Below are 22139 nucleotides of genomic sequence, written 5' to 3' on the forward strand. Positions count from 1 at the left end.
CCTCCCAGCTCCAGCCTCGCTGCTCTGCGTTTAAAAGTCATTTTTAGAATAAAGCCTCCCCTGGGCTGCTCCCTCAGCTGCTGCTCTGTCCCTGGAGCAAGTTTGTGTCACCCTGACAAGGGCACAGGAATCCAACATTTCCAGAGCTGCGCGGGGGCGTGAACGGCCCTGGAATCCGGCTGTCTGGTGAGGGGCGAAGGCCAGGGCCCCTGCGCAGCTGAAGCCAGCCTCTCTCGGCGTCTTGGCCTCGGGCTGAGCTGGGGGATAGCTCGGAGCAGCGCGGTGAGAGACGAATTAGGAGGCGACCACTTGCTGGGGGTAAACTGTCGGTTTATTACAGAAGAACCAACAAGGAGGGGAAACACCCAGCAAATGGCCCCGAACAGGGGGCAGGAGAGGGTTTTAAGGGAAAAGGGGGGAAGAAGGCAGGGAAACCCGGCTATCCAATAGAAATACATATTTGGAGGTGCGAAACATAACTGATATACCAAAGTAACCAACTGTTATAAATCATAGGAGGGGCTCCGGGGCTACAGCCAACCATACCTCCCAGAGAAAGGAAAATTCTCGAAACCTGGGAGGAGAAAAGGTGTGATTGACTGAGTCCAAGGAGGAGGCACTTTCACTTTATAAAAGAAACCAGGGGAGGAGCAGTTTCATTTCTATAGCAATTTAACTAACAAAGTAACAACAAAAAGTCCTAAAAAAAAAAAAAATTTCATACAAAAAAAAAAACCAAACTAACAAACTTAAAAACACACTACAACACAGAGCCTGTCCCTGCTCCCACACCCCAGATTTAGGGTTTTTATTGATTTCACTTCCACCAGACCCAAATCCACAATTCCAGTGTGATTTTTTTCCCCCTGCCCTCGGTGGGGAGCAGGGGTTGGGCGCTGGGATGACTCCACCCGTGGCTCCCCCTCTCTCTGCAGGCGTGTTCTTCACCTTCCACACGTTCCACCTGGAGAACGGGCATGATTACCTGCTGATCACGGAGAACTCCAGCTTTGCCCAGCCCCTGCAGCAGCTGACGGGCTCGCGGCTGCCGGCGCCGCTCAGCGCGGGGCTCTTCGGCAACTTCTCGGCCCAGATCCGCCTCATCTCCGACTTCTCCATGTCCTACGAGGGCTTCAACATCACCTTCTCAGGTGACGGCAGCTGCCCGAGCCTTCCCTCCGTGCCTCCCTCCCTTCTGTCCCTTCCTTCTTTTCCTTATTTTCTTTCCCTCCCTCCTCCCTTCTCCTCCTTTCCTCCCGTTCGTTTTCTCTCTTTCCTTTTCCTCCCCCTTTCCTTTTCCTCCCTTCCATTTTTTCCTTCCCCTTTTCCTCCCTTCCCCTTCTTTCCTTTTTTTTTCCCCCCTTTCCTTTTCCTCCTTTTACCTTTCCTCCTTCCTCTTTTCCTCCATTTCCTTTTCCTCCCTTCCATTTTTTCCTTCCCCTTTCCCCTTTCCCCTTTCCCCTTTCCCCTTTCCCCTTTCCCCTTTCCCCTTTCCCCTTTCCCCTTTCCCCTTTCCCCTTTCCCTTTCCTTTCCTTTCCTTTCCTTTCCTTTCCTTTCCTTTCCTTTCCTTTCCTTTCCTTTCCTTTCCTTTCCTTTCCTTTCCTTTCCTTTCCTTTCCTTTCCTTTCCTTTCCTTTCCTTTCCTTTCCTTTCCTTTCCTTTCCTTTCCTTTCCTTTCCTTTCCTTTCCTTTCCTTTCCTTTCCTTTCCTTTCCTTCCCTTCCCTTCCCTTCCCTTCCCTTCCCTTCCCTTCCCTTCCCTTCCCTTCCCTTCCCTTCCCTTCCCTTCCCTTCCCTTTCCCTTTCCCTTTCCCTTTCCCTTTCCCTTTCCCTTTCCCTTTCCCTTTCCCTTCCCTTTCCCCCTTTTCTGTCTGACCCCCTCCTTTCCCCCCTTTTCCCCTCTTTCCCCTGTTTTTTCCTTGCTGTGGTACCAGATGGGAGCCCCCTCCTGCTGCACCCAGCAGGGCTCTGATCCAGATTTTCCTGACTCCAGGAGCCTGGAGGAGGCTGAGGGAAACAATCCCTGCCCAGAGAAGTTCCAGCAATCCCTTGCTGAGCTGCGCTTGCTCAACCCTCACGGCTATGGTGGCTTTGAGTGGGTGTGCTGATCCAAAATGCAGATTTTTCAAAGGAAATCCAAATTTTTCAAAGGAAATGCTGATTTTTCAGCAGCTGTCTGTCAGGAGGAGCGTGAGGACCTGGAGAGGGACCAAAGAAGGGACGTGTGGCGCTGCAGGGCAGCTCATGGCACTGGGGCAGCTCTGCTTGAAGGGCTGGAGGTGTTTGATTGTGTCCTCTGCGCTGGAGTCCTCCAAGTGACCCCCAAGTGCTGCCATTCCAGGGAATGTCAATCTTTGCCGCCTGAGTGCCCCAGAAGCAATTCCCCACAAAAACCAGTGAAGGGCAGGAGCTTTATTGCTGTTCTTGCCTCTGTCCCCGTGTCCTTCCCAGCCCTGAGCTGCCACTCCAGCACCCAGGGAAGGAGAGAAATTCCCATTTTTCCTGTGGAGCTTGGTCTGGCACCCTCCCTGACGGGCAGAGCTGTTGCCATAGATGCAGCTGAAACCTGGTTCCCAGTGCCTTTGTTCCTGGCCTCTGAAGTCACGGATTTGCATGTGGAAACCAGTCAGAAAATTTCCAATTAATTCCCATTTTGATGAGGGGAAAATGGCTTTTTGCCTTTCAAAAGCTCGCCTCTAATTATAACTCTCATTTTCAGTGTATTTCAAGGTTTCTTTCCTATCTTGAAAAGCAAAACCAGGAGTCAGTTCTATTTTTAGCTCCCTTTACATATATATATGTTAACATACAGGCTTTGGACTTGGAGATTTTGCCAAAAACACCCTCAAAAGAGTTTTCCTTCGGGCTGCTTTGGGGTCAGAGATTTGAGTTTGGCTGCTGGCCAGAATCCTACGTGACCTTTCTTGGAGCAGCAGCTTCAGCGTCCTCCTGCATTCCCTGAGCAGGATCATCCATTTCCAGGATTAGAAAAGGAGAGGCAGCAGAAATCCCACCCGGATCAATCCATCCTCTCTGGGCTGCAGCACAGGGACAGTGACAAATCCCCATCCCCACTGGTGTCACTGTGACAGGGACTGGGACCTGTTGCCTTTGGAGGTGGTTGGGATGCAGGGGCTGGAGGGGAGTTGTAGGTGGAGGGGGAAATGGGAATCCTCATGGGTTCACTGCAGCTGGATCAAAGCTCAGAGATCCCTTGGATCCTCGTGGCATTTACAGGGAGGACAGAACCCCTGAGCTGTAGGTTAGGGGTAAAATCCAGGTGGGTTTTCATGGTTTGGAATCCTCATGGATTCGCTGCAGCTAAATCAAGGCTCAGAGCTCTCTTGGATCCCTCGTGGCATTTACAGGGAGGACAGAACCCCTGAGCTGTAGGCTGGGGGTGAAATCCAGGTGGGTTTTCATGGTTTGGAATCCTCATGGATTCGCTGCAGCTGGATCAAGGCTCAGAGCTCCTTTAGATCCTCATGTCCTCTCCAGGGAGGTCTGAACCCCTGAGTTTTAGGTTGAGGTTGAAATCCAGGTGGATATTCATGGTTTGGAATCCTCATGGATTCACTGCAGCTGGATCAAAGGGTCCCTCAGACCCTTTTGTCCTCTCCAGAGGGGGACAGAACCCTGAGTTTTAGGCTGGAGTGAAATCCAGGTGGATTTTCATAGCTTAGAATACTCATGGATTCACTGCAACTGGATCAAGGCTCAGAGCTCCTTTAGATCCTCATGTCCTCTCCAGGGAGGACAGAACCCAAGTTGTAGGTTGGAGTGAAATCCAGGTGGATTTTTGTAGCTTAGAATACTCACGGATTCACTGCAGCTGGGTCAAGGCTGCTTTGGATCCTTGTGTCTTCTCCAGGGAGGACAGAACCCCTGGGCTGTAGGTTGGAGTTGAAATCCAGGTGGATTTTCATGGTTTGGAATCCTCATGGATTCGCTGCAGCTAAATCAAGGCTCAGAGCTCTCTTGGATCCTCGTGGCATTTACAGGGAGGACAGAATCCCTGAGCTGTAGGCTGGGGGTGAAATCCAGGTGGGTTTTCATGGCTTGGAATCCTCATGGATTCACTGCAGCTGGATCAAAGGGTCCCTCAGACCCTTTTGTCCTCTCCAGAGGGGGACAGAACCCTGAGTTTTAGGCTGGAGTGAAATCCAGGTGGATTTTCATAGCTTAGAATACTCATGGATTCACTGCAGCTGGGTCAAGGCTGCTTTGGATCCTTGTGTCCTCTCCAGGGAGGACAGAACCCCTGAGCTGTAGGTTGGGGTGACATCTGGATGGATTTTCATGGCTCAAACGGGATTCCATCCTCATGAATTCACTGCAGCTGCATCAAAGATGCTTTGGATCCTTGTGTTCTCTCCATGAAGGACAGAACCCCTGAGTTTTAGGCTGAAGTGAAATCCAGGTGAATTTTCATAGCTTAGAATCCTCATGGATTCACTGCAGCTGGATTAAGGCTCAGCGCTCCCTTGGACCCTCATCTCCTCTCCGTGGAGTGTAGTAAACCCCTCAGGTTTAGCCAGGGCCCCTTGGAGAATAGAATGCTGACACAGCAGCAAAGAAGTTTCCTGTCTCCAGGGACATCCGCCTTGTACCTTATCCCTATAGCCATGGAAGGCAATATTGTGTTAAACCCTACCATTGGTCACTTATGGTCACTCTAACACCTTTGCCATTGGTCAGGATTGGATCCAGGCCAAGGGTATAAAAGCAGCACACTGTACCCCTACTAACTGGGAAGAAGAAGAGCTGAGACCCTTCAGGGACCCTCCAATAAAGCCATACTCGTGGAACAGCCAGTGTCTTCTGCTTCTCCTCTCTCTACCCTCTGCTGGAGCCTTAGGCCAAGGGAAAAGCTACCTAGCAAGCAAAGCTGAAATCACAAGAGCTGCCTGATCACTAAGAGCTGAATATCTCCCTGCTTGCTAGGGGCTGACCCGCGGCCTTGGTCTGAGAGCGAGCTGGCTTCTGGCACCCAGTCCCCTTGGGGACTGAGGTCTGGGGCGGTAACAGCTTGCATAGGATAAGACCAAGCAAGGCTCATTTAGTGGAGGACAGAACCCACCTCCCATCCCACAACCCCCATTTTTCCCCTGCAGAATACGACCTGGAGCCGTGTGACGAGCCCGAGGTGCCGGCCTACAGCATCAGGAAGGGGCTGCAGTTCGGGGTGGGGGACGTGCTGAGCTTCTCGTGCTTCCCCGGGTACCGGCTGGAGGGCGCGGCGCGCATCACCTGCCTGGGCGGGCGGCGGCGAGTGTGGAGTGCGCCTCTGCCAAGGTGTGTTGGTAGGTGGTCATGTGCTTTCATTTTGCTTGGCTGGCCCCGCTGTGCTGCACTCCTGAGGTGGGCAGGGATGGATGGGAGCGGCCCTGGGGTGGATGGGAGCAGCCCTGGGGCGGGTGATGTCCCTGGGATGGGCGATACCTCCTGGGATGGATGGGTGACATTCCCCAGGGTGGTTGGGAGCACCCCTAGGATAGGTGACATCCTCCAGGGTGGATGGGTGACATTCCCCAGGATGGTTGGGAGCACCATGGTGGGTGACATTCCTGGGATGAAGGAGTGACGTCCCCCAGGATGGTTGGGAGCACCCCTAGAATGGGTGACATCCTCCAGGGTGGATGGGTGACATTCCTGGGATGGATGGGAGACATTCCTGGGATGGGTTAGTGACATGCCCTGGGATGGATGGGAGCACCCCTGCGATGGAGGGGTGACATCCCTTGGGATGGGTGACATGCCCTGGGATGGATGGGAGACATTCCTGGGATGGGGGGATAATATCCCCTGGGATGGATGGGAACACCCCTGGGATGGGCGGCATCCTTCAAAATGGATGGGAGCAGCCCTGGGATGAGTGACATCCCCTGAGATGGATGGGTGACATTTCTGAGATGAGGGACGTCTCTGGGATGGATGGGAGCAGCTCTGGGATGGGTGACATCCCCCAGGATGGAGGGGTGACATCCCCTGGGATGGTTGGGAGCATCCCTGGGATGGATGGGAGCTGGGATGGGTGACATCCCCTGGGATGGAGGGGCGACATCCCCCAGAGTAGATGGGAGCACCCCTGGGATTGGTGACATACTCCAAGATGGATGGGTGACATCCCCTGGATGAGTGACATCCCTCAGGGTGGATGGCAGCACCTCTGGGATGGGTGACACCTCCCAGGATGGATGGGAACACCCCTGGGGTGTGTGACATCCCCTGGGATGGATGGGTGACACCCCCAGGATGGATGGGAGCACCCCTGGGGTGTGTGACATCCCCTGGGATGGGTGGGTGACACCCCCCAGGATGGATGGGAGCACCTCTGGGATGGGTGACACCCCCCCAGGATGGATGGGAGCACCCCTGGGGTGTGTGACATCCCCTGGGATGGATGGGTGACATTCCTGGGATGGATGGGAGCACCCCTGGGGTGTGTGACATCCCCTGGGATGGATGGGTGACACCCCCCAGGATGGATGGGAGCACCCCTGGGGTGTGTGACATCCCCTGGGATGGATGGGTGACACCCCCAGGATGGATGGGAGCACCCCTGGGGTGTGTGACATCCCCTGGGATGGATGGGTGACACCCCCCAGGGTGGGACCAATCCAGAGCAGCGATGGGGGAGATGCTCCAGGCCTTGGCAAAAAGATGTCACTCTTATTTTTTGGTGTAGAATTTCAGTAGAAAATCGTTCCCAGCTCTGCTCACCCAGAGCCTGAGGGATTCCTCCAGACCACCCAGGGCAGGGCTCTCACTGGTGGCCAGACCTGCTCAGGAGATTGTGCTGAGCTCTGGGTGACCCTTGAGGGAGAATTTCAGGGCAGAGCTCCCCAGCAGAGCCAGCTGTGCTGCTGAATTTCCAGCTCTGGGGCCTCATCCTGCTGGGACAGGCAGGAATAACAATCAGGCTGCAGATAAAGCTCATCAGGGGAATGAAAATCAAACTAAAAAATCATTTCCAGAGCTTTGAACTGGAGCCTCAGACAGCAGCACTGAGTGGACAACCCTGGCTGCTGTTCCTGGCTCAGAATGAACAGCTTGGCTTGATCAGAGCAGGGCAAACGCAGGGCTGATGGCCCAGAGCTCTGTGGCAGGGTGACAGCTCTGTCACAATGTCCCCAGTGCTGCTCAGATCTGCCTGGATAGGGATGGAAGAGGGAGACTGACTCATTAAGATCACAGGAGGTTTAATTGCTTCTCCAGACACTCTGCATTCAGCTCCTGTCCTAGAGATGGTCTGGGGAGGGCTCAGAGTGGTTTTTGTTCCTTTGTCCAAGCCCTGTGGCCAGGAGAGCTCCCTGAGATGTCCCCAGCATTGTCCCTGGGGAATCTGTGCCAAAATCCAGCTTTTCATCCCTGGCAAGAGCAGAGGACAAAGAGTCTCCTCCAGAGAGCCTCTGCTGCTTAGCCCTTCCCTGGAGGAGCAGCAGAGCCAGGAGCTGCCCTGGGATGGTTCCCTCAGTTGGGATGGTTCCCTCATCTTCAGGAGCTGTTCTGGGGTGGTTCCCTCACTTGGGATGGTTCCCTCATCATCCAGGAGCTGTTCTGGGGTGGTTCCCTCACTTGGGATGGTTCCTTGAGCTCCAGAAGCTGCCCTGGGATGGTTCCCTCATCATCCAGAAGCTGCCCTGGGATGGTCTCCTGACCTGGGATGGTTCCCTCAGCTCCAGAGCTGCCCTGGGATGGTTCCCTCACCTGGGGATGGTTCCTTGAGCTCCAGAAGCTGCGCTGGGATGGTTCCCTGCCCTGGGATGGTTCCTTGAGCTCCAGAAGCTGCCCTGGGATGGTTCCCTCACCTGGGATGGTTCCCTCATCATCCAGAAGCTGCCCTGGGATGGTTCCCTCACCTGGGATGGTTCCCTCATCATCCAGGAGCTGCCCTGGGATGGTTCCCTCACCTGGGATGGTTCTTTCAGCTCCAGGAGCTTCCCTGGGATGGTTCCCTCACCTGGGATGGTTCCCTCATCATCCAGGAGCTGCCCTGGGATGGTTCCCTCACCTGGGATGGTTCTTTCAGCTCCAGGAGCTGCCCTGGGATGGTTCCCTCACCTGGGATGGTTCCCTCACCTGGGATGGTTCCCTCATCATCCAGGAGCTGTTCTGGGATCGTTCCCTCAGTTGGGATGGTTCCCTCATCTTCAGGAGCTGTTCTGGGATGGTTCCCTCACCTGGGATGGTTCCTTGAGCTCCAGAAGCTGCCCTGGGATGGTTCCCTCAGCTCCAGGAGCTGTTTTGGGGTGGTTCCCTCACCTGGGATGGTTCCTTGAGCTCCAGAATCTGTGAGGACTTAGGGACACGAGGTTGATCCCAAAAACTGCTCTCAGGGGGACTTTTGGAGTGCCCGTCCCCAGGCCTGCGTGCAGAGCCCCAGAGGAGCAGGCAGCCAGTGTTTGACAGCAGAAAATCCTGCAGGGTAAACAGGCTGGGAAAACAGTGAGTCACGGCTGGCTCGTGTGGGAGCTCGGCAGGAGGAACAGAAAATCCTCAGCGAGGGGTTGTTCTGAGCAGATCCACACAAATTCTTACAGATTCATACAGATCTACATCCATTTCCCACAGATTTTCTGCAGATCCACGCAGATGTCACAGAGACTCACACAGATTTATATTTGCACAGATTACTCACAGATGCCCCCCCAAATTCTCACAGATTTCATAGAGACCCACACAGATTTTACAGAGATTCACACAGATTTATGTTTGCACAGATTCCCCACAGATCACCCCAAATTCCCAGATTCCCCACAGATCCACACAGGTTCCCCCAAATTCCTTCCAAATTCCCACAGATCCACACAGATTTCACAGAGCTTCACACAGATTTACATTTACACAGATTCCCCACAAATCCCCCACAGATTCCCCCAAATTCCCACAGATTTCCCACAGATTTCACAAAGTTTCACACAGATTTACATTTACACAGATCCCCGCAAATTCCCTCCAAATTCACACAGATTTCCCACAGATCCACACAGATTTCCCACAGACCCACATACATTTCACAGAGATTGACACAGATCTATATTTACACAGATTCCCCCCAGATTTACATTTACCCAGATTCTGAAGGAGGAGAGAAGCCTGGCTAGGAAAATTTGATGGGAAAGGGGACAGTCTGCAGGTTGTAGTGACCAACAACAGGTTGTAGTGAATAACAAGAGATTGTAGTGAATAACAACAGGTTGTAATGAGTTACAAGAAGTTGTAGTGAATAACTAGAGATTGTAGTGAATAACGACAGGTTGTAGTGAATAACGAAAGGTTTGTAGTGAGTAACAAGAGGTTGTAGTGAATACTAATGGGTTGTAGTGAATAACAAGAGGTTGTAGTGAACACCAACAGGTTTTAGTAAGTAACAAGAGGTTGTAGTGAATATCAGGAGATTGTAGTGAGTAACAAGAGGTTGTAGTGAATACCAACAGGTTGTGGTGAGTAACAGCAGGTTGTAGTGAATCTCAACAGGTTGTAGTGAATACTAACAGGTTGTAGTGAGTAACAAGAGGTTGTAGTGAATACCAAGAGGTTGTATTTAATACCAGCAGGTTGTAGTGAGTAACAAGAGGTTATAGTGAATATCAGCAGGTTGTGGTGAGTAACAAGAGGTTATAGTGAATACCAACATGTTGTAGTGAATACTAACAGGTTGTAGTGAATACCAAGAGGTTGTAGTGAATACCAAGAGGTTGTATTGAATACCAGCAGGTTGTAGTGAATACCAAGAGGTTGTAGTGAATACCAACAGGTTGTAGTGAGTAAAAAGAGGTTGTAATGAATATCAGCAGGTTGTAGTGAGTAACAAGAGGTTATAGTGAATACCAATAGGTTGTAGTGAATACTAACAGGTTGTAGTGAATACCAGCAGGTTGTAGAGATATGGTTGTGGTAAATAACAACAGGTTGTATTGAACACCAACAGGTTTTAGTAAGTAACAAGAGGTTGTAGTGAATATCAGCAGGTTGTGGTGAGTAACAAGAGGTTATAGTGAATACCAACATGTTGTAGTGAATACTGACAGGTTGTAGTGAATCCCAACATGTTGTAGTGAATACTAACATGTTGTAGAGATATGGCTGTGGTAAATACCAACAGGTTGTAGTGAACACCAACAGGGAGGAGCCCTCTCCTTGCTGCTGCAGGAGGGGCTGAGCAGCTGTGGCCCTCAGAGGCGCCTCGTGCGTGTGTGCTGTGGCCAGCAGAGGCGTGGGGTCACTGGGATGTGCCTTTGTGTCTCGCTGCAGCTGAGTGTGGCTCCTCGGTGACGGGCACCCAGGGCGTGCTGCTGTCCCCCAACTACCCCCTGAACTACAACAACAACCACGAGTGCATCTACTCCATCCAGAGCCAGCCTGGCAAGGGCATCCAGCTGAAAGCCAGGACCTTCGAGCTGGAGGCAGGAGATGTCCTCAAGGTAATTCTGGTTTGGGCGGGGGAGAGCGACATCTCTAAATGCTCTAAAATTCTCATGGGATTAGGTGGGAGTGACCTCTGTGTCATCCCAGTGCCATGGAATGATTGCCATAGCAGTTTTGGAAGCCCAAATTTCCCCCAGACCAGCTAAACCTCAGCTCTCACCTGTGGAATTGCACAGGAAAAATTCCTCATCCACCAGAAAGGCTCTAAAATTTTGGTGGGATTAGGTGGGATGACCTCTGTGTCATCCCAGTGCCATGGACTGATTGCCATGACAGTTTGGAAGGTCTCATTTCCACCAGATCAGCTAAGCCTCAGCTCTCACCTGTGGAATTGCACAGGAAAAATTCCTCATCCACCAGAAAGGCTCTAAAATTCTCAAGGGATTAGGTAGGAGTGACCTGTGTCATCCCAATGCCATAGAGGGATGCCATGGCAGTTTGGAAGCCCAAATTTCTCCCAGACCAGCTAAACCTCAGCTCTCACCTGTGGGTTTGCACAGGAAAAATTCCTCATCCATCAAAAAGACTCTAAAATTCTCATGGGATTAGGTGGGAGTGACCTCTGTGTCATCCCAATGCCATGGAATGATTGCCATGGCAGTTTGGAAGGTCACATTTTCACCAGATCAGCTAAACCTCAGCTCTCACCTGTGGAATTGCACAGGAAAAATTCCTCATCCATCAAAAAGACTCTAAAATTCTCATGGGATTAGGTAGGAGTGACCTGTGTCATCCCAATGCCATGGAGGGATTCCATGGCAGTTTGGAAGCCCAAATTTCCCCCATACCAGCTAAACTTCAGCTCCCACCTCTGGAATTGCCCAGGAAAAACTCCTCATCCATCAGAATAGTGAGGGTTTGAGCATTATTTCAGTGCTTTGAAGAATCAAGGCTGGTTTGTCCCAAAAAAAGGGGCTGATTGAAATGCAGAACTCCAGACTCTTCTGAGATTATTCAAGCTCCAGGACTCTGTGGAGAAGGAGACAAATCCAGGCTGAGGGGTTTTTTTTATTAACCAAAGGAATGGTTTTGAAGGAGGCATTAATATTGCAAGGATGTGCTGAGCCATCTTCCCAGGAATCCTCTGTCCTCATTGAAGTGTCACACTCCAGGAGAGGCGTAATCCACGTTTCCAGCTCACAAATGACTGGAAAGGGAGAAAGATTTCCTGTTAATGCAAGGAATGTACTCCTTGTCAGAGGAATTACATTTTCTCAGCAGGTTTGTCATCAGCTGCTCATCTGAGGAAAGTTCCTATCGATCTCCACTGGTGAGGAGCTGCTCTTGGTCCTCACAAACGGGAAAAAAAAAAAACCCATTTGTGTTTTTCTTAAATCAAGGCTCATCTCTGAGTCAGTCTGGGGGAAAAATGTGGGTTTTTTAGCAGCTGCTCCTTGTGAAAGAGAGCTGAGGAAATGCAGCCCAGTGTGCAGAGTAAATCAGGGCTGAGGAGGAGAGTGCAGATGCTCCAGGGTGGAAATGCTGCTCCTCGGGTGGGCAGCACTGTGGAGTTCCATCAAATCAGACTTTTAGTTGAGATCCTTGAGCTCACATTGCCTAAAGAATTTGTCCCTGTTTGCACTTGTGGATCCAGGCACCACTCCTGGATCACCTGTGGGACAAATCCTGGAGGGTTGGAGTTGCTTTTCCAGCCTGAAGCTGGAATTCAGAGTGGGGTTGGTTCTTTCCTTCCCTTTTCCCTCCAATACCCAGGATCAGCTCAGTGCCAGGAGAAAATTCCTTGATTTGAGGTGACCCCAAATCAGGGCATTTATCAGGAGCTGCTGGCTCTTCCCAAAAAAACCCAAAGGACAAACCCAGGGTGTTGCTGTGAGCAGAGCAGGGACAAGGTGGGATGAATTCCTCATCATTTCTCTGTTTTAGAGCTCAGTGAAACTGCAGAGAAATCCTGGAATGGTTTGGGTGGGAAGAGACCTTAAGGAAATCCTGGAATGGTTGGGGTGGGAAGGGACCTTAAGGAAATCCTGGAATGGTTGGGGTGGGAAAGGACCTTAAGGAAATCCTGGAATGGTTTGGGGTGGGAAGGGAACTTAAGGAAATCCTGGAATGTTTTGGGTGGGAAGGGACCTTAAGGAAATCCTGGAATGGTTTGGGTGGGAAGGGACCTTAAGGAAATCCTGGAATGGTTGGGGTGGGAAGGGACCTTAAGGAAATCCTGGAATGGTTGGGGTGGGAAGGGACCTTAAGGAAATCCTGGAATGGTTGGGGTGGGAAGGGACCTTAAGGAAATCCTGGAATGGTTTGGGTAGGAAATGACCTTAAGGAAATCCTGGAATGGTTTGGGGTGGAAAATGACCTTAAGGAAATCCTGGAATGGTTTGGGGTGGGAAGGGACCTTAAGGAAATCCTGGAATGGGAAGGAACCTTAAGGAAATCCTGGAATGGTTTGGGTGGGAAGGGACCTTAAGGAAATCCTGGAATGGTTTGGGGTGGGAAGGGACCTTAAGGAAATCCTGGAATGGTTTGGGTGGGAAGGGACCTTAAGGAAATCCTGGAATGGTTGGGGTGGGAAGGGACCTTAAGGAAATCCTGGAATGGGAAGGAACCTTAAGGAAATCCTGGAATGGTTTGGGTGGGAAGGGACCTTAAGGAAATCCTGGAATAGTTTGGGTGGGAAGGGACCTTAAGGAAATCCTGGAATGGTTTGGGGTGGGAAAGGACCTTAAGGATCATCCATGGGCAGGGACACCTTCCACTGTCCCAGGTTGTTCCAAGCCCCATCCAGCCTGGCCTTGGAGACTCGCAGGGATGCAGGGGCAGCCGGAGCCCCTCTGGGCAGTGATGGTTTGATCCCAGGAATGGCTTTTCCAGGCTGGATTTCTCGTTCCCCCCCAGGTCTACGATGGCACCAACAGCTCTGCCCGGCTGCTGGGCACCTTCAGCCGCTCGGAGCTGCTGGGCACCAGCATCAACAGCACCTCGAGCTCCATGTGGCTGGAGTTCATCACTGACACTGCCAACACCAGCAAGGGCTTCGAGCTGCAGTTCTCCAGTGAGTTCCAATCCCACAGGTCAAGGTGTATTTTTGTGGTTTTGTGTTGAACATGAGCAAAACCCTTTCTGGGGTGATCTTGTACCCAAAGTGGAGTTGGAGTGTGGGAGAGCACAGATCCCAGGATTACTGAGGGTGGGAAAGCCCACCAAGCCCACCCAGTCCAAGCTGTGCCTGATCCTCACCTTGTCACTGAGTGCCACCTGCAGCCATTCCTTGGACACCTCCAGGGATGGGCATTCCAAACCTCCTTCCAGCCCTTTCCATGCAGAAATTCCTGCTGGTATCCAACCTGACCTCCCCTGGCACAGCTCAAGGCTGTTTCCTCTTCTCCTGTCCCTGTTCCCTGATCAAACCTTTCCTGTCGAGCCTGTAGCTATCCTGAAATTCATATCAAAACTCCAGCATTAATTAAAACCCCTCTAATTTCCAACATGGCCCCTTTGGTCCCCAACAAATCACTGTAAGAAGAAAACCCCACCATGGCTTTGTGTGAGACCCTCCTGGCTGTGAAATCCCTGCTGCCAACAGCTGCCCTTGCTCCCTGTGCAGGTTTTGAGCTCATCAAGTGCGAGGACCCCGGCGTGCCCCAGTTTGGGTACAAGGTGCACGACGAGGGACACTTTGCTGGCAGCTCAGTGTCCTTCAGCTGTGACCCTGGCTACACGCTGAGAGGCACCAGGGTGCTGGTGTGCCTGACTGGGGAGAGGAGAGCCTGGGACCAGCCCCTGCCGACCTGTGTGGGTGAGACACCTTCTCTTCCTTCTCCTTATTCTCCTTCTCCTTATTCTCCTTTTCCTTATTATCCTTATTCTTCTCCTTCTCCTTATTCTTCTCCTTCTCTTTATTCTCCTTATTCTTCTCCTTCTCCTTATTCTTCTCCTTCTTCTCCTTCTTCTCCTTCTTCTCCTTATTCTTCTCCTTCTCTTCATTCTCCTCCTCCTTCTCCTCCTCCTTCTTTTCCTCCATCTTTTTCTCCTCCTTCTCCTTCTCTTCTCCTTCCCTTTCTCCTTCTCCTTCTCCTTCTCCTTCTCCTTCTCCTTCTCCTTCTCCTTCTCCTTCTCCTTCTCCTTCTCCTTCTCCTTCTCCTTCTCCTTCTCCTTCTCCTTCTCCTCCTCCTCCTCCTTCTCCTTCCTCCTTCTCCTCCTCCTTCTCCTTCCTCCTTCTCCAGGAGAGATTTCCTGGGATCCCACATCCTGAACAGCCTTGGTCCCTGCTTTGCTGATCCACTGACATGAACTCTGCTGTTAATTGCATCTGCACTAATTGAGTTGTGTGTGGTGAGGGTCCTCAAGATGGGGACACCTCCAGCTCCTCCAGCACTCTCCAGACTGAGATTTCCTTGGATCCCACACCTGGAGCACCCTTGGTCCCACACCCTACCCTACAAAAAATGGTCCTACCCTGACCATTTTTTGTCCCAGCTTTGCTGATCCATTGACATTAACTCTGCTATTAATTACTCCCATCTACAGTAATTAAGTTGTGGTGAGGATCCTCTGTGAGGCATCTTGAGATGGAGGCACCTCCTGCTCCTCCAAAACCTCCATGAAATTATTTCCTTGTGGATTCCATGAAATTATTTCCCTGTGGATTCCATGAAATTATTTCCTTGTGGATTCCATGCCTTGACCACGCTTTGCTGATCCATTGACATTAACTCTGCTGTTAATTGCATCTGCACTAATTAAGTTGTCTGTGGTGAGGGTCCTTGAGATGGAAAAACTTCCTGGAAGTGTTTTCCTTGGATCCCACTCCCTGGCCACCTTCTGCCCCTGCTTTGCTCATCCGTGTGGCATTAACTCTCCTATTAATTGCATCTGCACTAATTAATACGTGGTGAGGCTGCTCTGTGAGGCATCTCGAGATGGAGACACCTCCTGCACCTCCAGGAAATTGGATTCCCCACCTTGACCACCCTTTGTTGATCCATGGACATTAACTCTGCCGTTAATTGCCCATCTGCACTAATTAATGTGGCGAGGCTCCTGTATGAGACAGAGAGCACCTGAAGCAGCTCTAACATGAAGCCCTCTGCCCTAAACCCACGTTTGACAAGGGATTTTTGCTTCCTTGTGCTGTTCCAGCCTTGTCCTTTCACTCTGGACGTGTTGAAGTGAGTGGCACCTCCTGATAGTGACACCAACGTGTGTCCTGTGTGACAGCTCAGAGCCAGGTTCATTGCAGAGCTGCCTGACGCCTGATCCCATCCCCAGACATTTCAATTCCCTTTGCAGAGCTCCCTTTTCACCTGCAGCTCTTCCGAATTCCGGTTTGGGGTTTTGTGTGTTAAATGAATGGGGGCTGATTGCTGATTCCTGTCCTGCCGTGCCCAGGACGTGGGGAAGTTGTTGGACACTGAGTGCCCTGGGATGTGCTCAGGCCCTGGCACTCCGTGTTCCCTCTCCCAGGAGGCAGGGCCAGTCCTTGGCTGGGATTTCAGCCTCATTTATTGATGTAAAAAGATAAATCTCTGTCATCTGTGCGTTTTCTTAACCTTCAGCCTGTTTGCTCTTCGTGTGCTGGATATGAGGCCGTGTCTGAGCGTGTGGAAATTAAAAAGAAATGAAAGAAAACGGAAAGAAATGAAAATTACAGAATTTGAATGGATATGTTATGGAAATTACTCCAAATCCTCACATTCTTTGCAGTTCATTTACAGCGACATTTACAAGTTCTTTGGCTTCTTATCCTTCATTTTCTGATGAATCCAAGCAGAGGAGCAGAGCTCCTTCACCCCCACGTGTGGAGCAGGGAATCAGGATCCTGACAGGCTCTGTCTCTGCTCCCTGGGGATTCACAAAGGTGCAGGGAAGCTTTGCCAGGTGTTCAGAAATTCAGAATAACTCTGGTAACTCAGCTGAATTCAACAATTCCCTTCATCTTCGTAAGCTTTTTAGAATCCCTGGAAAAAGCCAGGAATAATCTCTGTTGCAGGGTGAGATTGTTGCCAAGCAAGAGCCACAAAAAGCCACAAATCCCCTCCCTAACCCCATAAATATTTTTGTTCCAGCTGAGTGTGGAGGGACAATCAGAGGAGAGACCTCGGGACGGATCCTTTCTCCAGGATACCCAACTCCCTATGACCACAACCTCAACTGCATCTGGACCATCGAGGCAGAGCCTGGGTGCACCATTGGGTGAGCTGGGCTCCCGTGGTTTGGCTTCTTTCCCACTTGGAGCTGGTTTTTACAAAAAAAAAATCCCCACAGATTTCTCACAGACACAAAGGTCACAAATGAAATAAAGCAAAGGAGGGAGAAGCTGAGGGACAAGCAAGGAGAAGTCACTGCGTTGGTTCCAGAATCAGGGAATGGTTTAGGATGGGATTGAGGATTTGTGGGATTTATTTCCCAGGTTGCTCAGAGCCCCCTGTGGCATCACTGCTCCTCTGTTTCCAGCCCTGGGTGGTGACACCAGGCCATGTCCTGGTCCTGCCCATGGTGTTCCTCAGCTCAAACATCCCAGAGCTTTGTGTCCATGGACAGCTTCCCACCCCTCTCCTTCATGGGAGGCATCCAGAATCAAACCTTTTGTTCCACCAGATTAATGAGGAACATCCCAAAAGTGCTGAATGGCCACACAATCCTGGAATGGGGGTGTTGTAGGAAATCACAGGGAATGTCCCAGAATCCAGGGAATTCCTTCTCCCTGATCCTTCACTTCTGCCCCACCACCCCCTGAGTGATGTTTGCCAAACCCTTCAGGGCTGCCCTGGGTGTTCCCAGAGATTCCAGGCTGGCCAAAACCCACAGAAAACTGGAATATTTGGGCAAGCCAAGCTTTGACTGAGTGGGATTTGAGGGGGAGAAATGCACCTTAAAAGTTCTGAATAACAACAACAATCATAATAATGATGATAATGATAAATAATAGTAATAATAATAATAGTAACAATAGTAATATAATAATAATAATAATAATAATAATAATAATAATAATAATAATACTCTCCCATCAGAGTTCCCAGTGCTTCTCAGCCATTCCTGGCTCACCCCAAGCCCATTGCTGTTCCATCCTGAATTCCTTCCCTTTCCATCCCGTTTTCTCCTCCCTGCTGCCTCAGCGCCCATCCCAGCACAGCCTGGCCCTCAGGGTGAGCTCTGTGCTGCTTTTAGCCCGTGGAGTTCTGCTGGAGGCAGGTTTGGGCTGGTGTTTTCATTTTTATTTCATGCAGAAATTCCCTCCATTAGCACTGCCCTTCAGAATGGCTCAATAATGGATGGGTTTGAACAGAGGAGGAAAAGCACAGCCAAAGCAGCTGAATCCCTGCACAGGCAACTTCCACTTGAAATCTCCTCTATTTTTGTTCTCCTGGAAAAGGTTTTTATAGGACAGAGGAGAGAGGTCCCTTTCCCCCCCCATCCAAAGCCTGCTTCAGCAACTTTGCTCTTGTAATCCCTAAAAGCATGAGCAGAGATTTGGGATCAACCAAAGGCTTGGGAGAGGCCAGCAGTGAAGGGAGAAGGTTCTGGAAGGTGTCAGAGCCACACACACCTGGTGACCCTGCCTTTCCCAGGGACCAGAGCTCCCTCTCCCTGCCCCTTTCATCTCCCAGCTCCAGCAGCAGCGCAGCTGATCTCAGGGGAGTGGAGAGAGCACATTCCCAGCAACTTCATTTTTATGGTAATCCATTGGAAAAATAATCCTCTTCACGCATGATACAATTGCATAAAGCTCTCATTTATAACTTACATGAAAATTAATCACCAGAGCTTTTGGAATGAAGCTGTAGCTGCACAGCACGAGGGGAAGGGCAGGGGGGTGAGACAGCGAGAAAAATGAGTCTGCACCTCAGAGCCATGAAAAGCAAAGGGCTGCTCTTGCAGAGGGGGCTTGGAGTGCCTTGGTTGGGCAGGAGGAGAGGAGGAAGAGGAGGAAGGAGGAGGAAAAGCCGGAGGTTGTGCTGGAAAATGGATGGAGATTCCTTGCTCAGCTGGGAGCAGGGAGCACAGAGACATGGCAGAGTTGTGGTCAATCCCTGATCCCAGTGTTGTAAAATTCCACTGATGTTGTTAATTCCCATTTTCATGGGTGCTGACAGGTGCCACTTTGCAGAGTTTCATCTGAAAACAGCAGTGAGAAAATAGCCAGAGCTGGAAGGGACCCACAGGGACCAAGGGTTGTTCACTCTCAGGGCAGAGCTGGGCTCTCCTCTCTGCTCCTTGCTAAGCTGGCAGAACTTCCCTCTCTCACACTTATATTTATATAAATATAATTTTCCTACTTTCTAATTTGGTTGTTGGTTTTGGTTTGGTTTGGGTGTTGGTGTTTGGTTTATTTGTTTGGTTTTTTTTTGGTTTTGATTTGTTGGGGGTTGATTGGTTGGTTGGGGGTTCTTTTTCTTGTATTTTTGGGGGGTTTTTTCCTTGTATTTTTTGGGGGTTTTTTGGTGTTTTTTTGGGGGTTTCTTTTTGGTTTTTTGTTTGTTTGGGGTTCTTTTTGTTTGTTTTGTTTTGGGGTTTTTTTTTGTGGTTTTTTGTTTGTTTGTTTGTTTTTTACTTCATTTCCATGCTTGTAATTGGGAAATTGGGATTGTCAGAGTACAGGAATAAAACTCCTTTCCCCTCAGGAATAAAACTCCTTTCCCTTTAGGAATAAAACTCCTTTCCCTTTAGGAATAAAACTCCTTTCCCCTCAGGAATAAAACTCCTTTCTCCTCCATTGTGTGCTGCAGCAGGGGCTGTGCCTGGTCTCACACCTCAGGCTGAGGGAAAAGCTGAGATGTCAATGTGGAATAGCTGGATTTGCTCCAGAGAGCTCCAGATCTGATATCCCAGCAGATTCCAGCCTGATCATTTGGATCATCCAGGTGTTTTCCCCCTGAATTTGCTTTTTCTCAGACAAAAGGGGGTGCTTTAGTTGCTGGTGGCAGTCCCAGGGTGTCCCCCCAGCCCAGCTCAACCCCTGGCAGCCTCTCCCTGATCCCAAGGTCTCCAGGGATGAGTTTTTAGTTTTTCCCAGCAGTTCTGGCTCACTGGGCCCAGTTAAGGCTGGGAACAAACGTAATCACAGCAAGGCAGCCGTGGAGAACAGCTCTGCACCATCCATCCTGATTTTCCTCAAGCCTGGCTTTATTTCTCTTTGCTCAAGGTCTCTGCTTGGGAGATTTATGATTCAGCTCTTTTGGTTTCTCCCAGCTTCTCTGGGCATCATTTTGCTGCTGAGGATTTTGCAGTGGGGCTTTTTTCTTTTTTTTTTTTTTTTTTCTCCCCCTTTTTTTATGGCTCTCCCCTGATTTATTTATGTTTGCCCCAGATAAATGGGAAAGCAGCCAAGTGAAAGCTTCCCTGTTTGCCTCTGTGGGCTGGCAGGGATTTCAGCACAGCACCTGATGGGTTTATTTTTTACAGAATTTTTTTTTTTTTTTCTGTTTCTAGGTTTCTGTCCCCGTTTCACACTGGGGTTGAGTTGCCCATGCTTGGCCTGATTTTGCTGGGCCAGAGGAAAATGGGGCAGTGACAAACAGGGACAGGGAAATTCCTCCTGTCCAGGTGGGATTGGAGTGCAGGAATGGAAGGGATCAGCTCCATCAAATTTTCTGAAAAATCCCTTCACCAGGATTCCTTCTCCTGGGAAGCTCAGAGGCCTCAGAGAAAAATGAAAACAATTCTTATCTGATTAGCTTCTCCTGTGTTTTGCTGCTTTGGAATGTAATTTAGAGATTGTTTATCCACCAGGTGCTTGTTTCGTTGGTTTCATGTGAATTGTTTTGACTTAATAACCAATCACAGTCAGACTGTGTCAGACTCTGGAAAGAGTCACGAGATTCATTTTTGTCTTTCTGTCTGTATCCTTTCTCTGTTCTTTAGTATAGTTTAGTATAATTTACATAATGTATAGAACATAATATTTAGTAGCAATAATAATAATTTATAAGTAATATAATATAAATTATATATCATATATATATAATATAAACATATGTAAATATATATAAATAGTATCATGTAATGTAATACCATGTAATGTAATACCATGTAATGTAATACCATGTAATGTAATTTAATATCATGTAATGTAATTATAATATAATATAATATAATATAATATAATATAATATAATATAATATAATATAATATAATATAATAATTTGGTAATGATGTAACATAAAATTAAGTATAATTTATATAATATAATAATATAAAATAATCAATTAGCCTTCTAAATACATGGAGTCAAATTCAAGACTCAAAAAATACCACAACAAACCCCACTCCAGGCCTGAATTCCAGATGAAACAACACATTCTGTGTGGGTCTGGCTGCCTGAACTTGGCACAAACCACACTCCAGGCCTGAATTTCGGGTGTTTTTTGCCCCTCAGGCTCCATTTCATGGTTTTCCACACCGAGGAGTTCCACGACGTGCTGCGGATCTGGGACGGGCCGGTGGAGAACGGGATCCTGCTGAAGGAGATGAGCGGCTCGGGGCTGCCTGGGGACATCCACAGCACCTTCAACTCCGTCATCCTGCAGTTCAACACCGACTTCTTCACCAGCAAACAGGGCTTTGCCATCCAGTTCTCAGGTGGGGATTCCTCAAAATCCTGACCAGACCCAGAGGGAAACCCCAGCCAAATCTCAGCCTTGCAAACCTGTTATTTTGAATTATTTAGGGTGATATATGCCAATATTTATAGAATGTTCAGGTTTGTGCAGCTGTTTTGGAGTGATAAAAACAGGCAGTGGTTGGGTGAGTGATGTGACTTTGTCTGGACTGAGACACATTGAAACATCTTCCCAAGTTTGGGTTTTCTGTTTTTTCTTTCCATAACTTTCTGTCCAGGGTGCCTTGCTTGGCTGGGGGAACAAGGCAGCATTTTGGGGAGAATTTCTGCTGGGTTTCAGAGCTTTGGGATGACCCAGACAGAGGCAGAGCTTTGTGTTACCCAGCACAGCGGTGCCATCCTGGGGTTTTTTTCGCCAGATTTTTGTGTCTCATCCTGCCAGGAAGGACCAGCCTGGGCTGTTAACTTCCTTATCTCCAGCTGCACAGAAAGAGAGGGATTTCCTCTGGCTCTTTCAAGAGCAGCTTTCTCTAAACTGCCTGGCTGTAACAGACTCTCATCAACTTAGCAGGAAATAAGCTCCTGATCTGGAGCTGGGCTTTATTGACTGCTCCTGCTCAAAGCCTTTGTTCAGCAGGTGTGACTAAGCAGCCAGACCTGAGCTCAGACCTGTCCACTTTGGGATCTTGGGAGCTTTAATGAGGTGGATAAGCTCACAAAACTCCTATTACTCCAGGATTTTCCCTGCTGGTAAATCCGTGTGCTGTTGGCAGACCTTGAGCTCAGGCAGCAGCGAAGCTTTGCCTGTCCCCAGCTCAGGGGACATCTCAGACCTCAAAGAGAGGCAGCAACAAGTCTGGAAAGGAAACAAACATATTTCTGAAAGGTCAGGCTTGATGCTTCACAGATCTTGAGGCTAAATTTCTCTGGCACTCAGGGGAAAGCGTGAAGTGCTGGTGGCTGAGTTGATTTTGCAGCATGTGCCTTGGCACAGAACTCTCCAAAAGCACCGTGGAGGATCAGTGGGTGTCTGGCCTGATGGAGTAAACAGCCATGTGCACAATTCTACATCAAAGCTGCTCCCTGGGTGCTGCTCTTGAACTTGCTGGTCCCCAGAGCCTTTCCCAGCTGGAGTGGCAGATGCTCAGAGCAAAGGGAAAAGCACTTTTTGTGTGTGGGGAACTTTG

The 22139-nt window shown here is 49.7% G+C and overlaps 1 protein-coding gene across 2 annotated transcripts in view; it reads left to right on the forward strand.

The window, feature by feature from the left end:
• The window catches only part of CSMD2 (CUB and Sushi multiple domains 2), a 326447-nt gene that overhangs the window by 222249 nt on the left and 82059 nt on the right, over nucleotides 1-22139 (forward strand). For both annotated transcript variants that reach the window (XM_074555673.1, XM_074555674.1), the window contains 7 exons: nucleotides 936-1151; nucleotides 5113-5301; nucleotides 10256-10425; nucleotides 13286-13442; nucleotides 13995-14186; nucleotides 16456-16582; nucleotides 20770-20972. In XM_074555673.1, the coding sequence (XP_074411774.1) occupies nucleotides 936-1151; nucleotides 5113-5301; nucleotides 10256-10425; nucleotides 13286-13442; nucleotides 13995-14186; nucleotides 16456-16582; nucleotides 20770-20972 (1254 nt within the window). The remainder of the gene's footprint in view (nucleotides 1-935; nucleotides 1152-5112; nucleotides 5302-10255; nucleotides 10426-13285; nucleotides 13443-13994; nucleotides 14187-16455; nucleotides 16583-20769; nucleotides 20973-22139) is intronic.

This window comes from Zonotrichia albicollis, chromosome 20 (genome assembly GCF_047830755.1).
Source record: "Zonotrichia albicollis isolate bZonAlb1 chromosome 20, bZonAlb1.hap1, whole genome shotgun sequence".
In the NCBI taxonomy this organism is placed as follows: domain Eukaryota; kingdom Metazoa; phylum Chordata; class Aves; order Passeriformes; family Passerellidae; genus Zonotrichia; species Zonotrichia albicollis.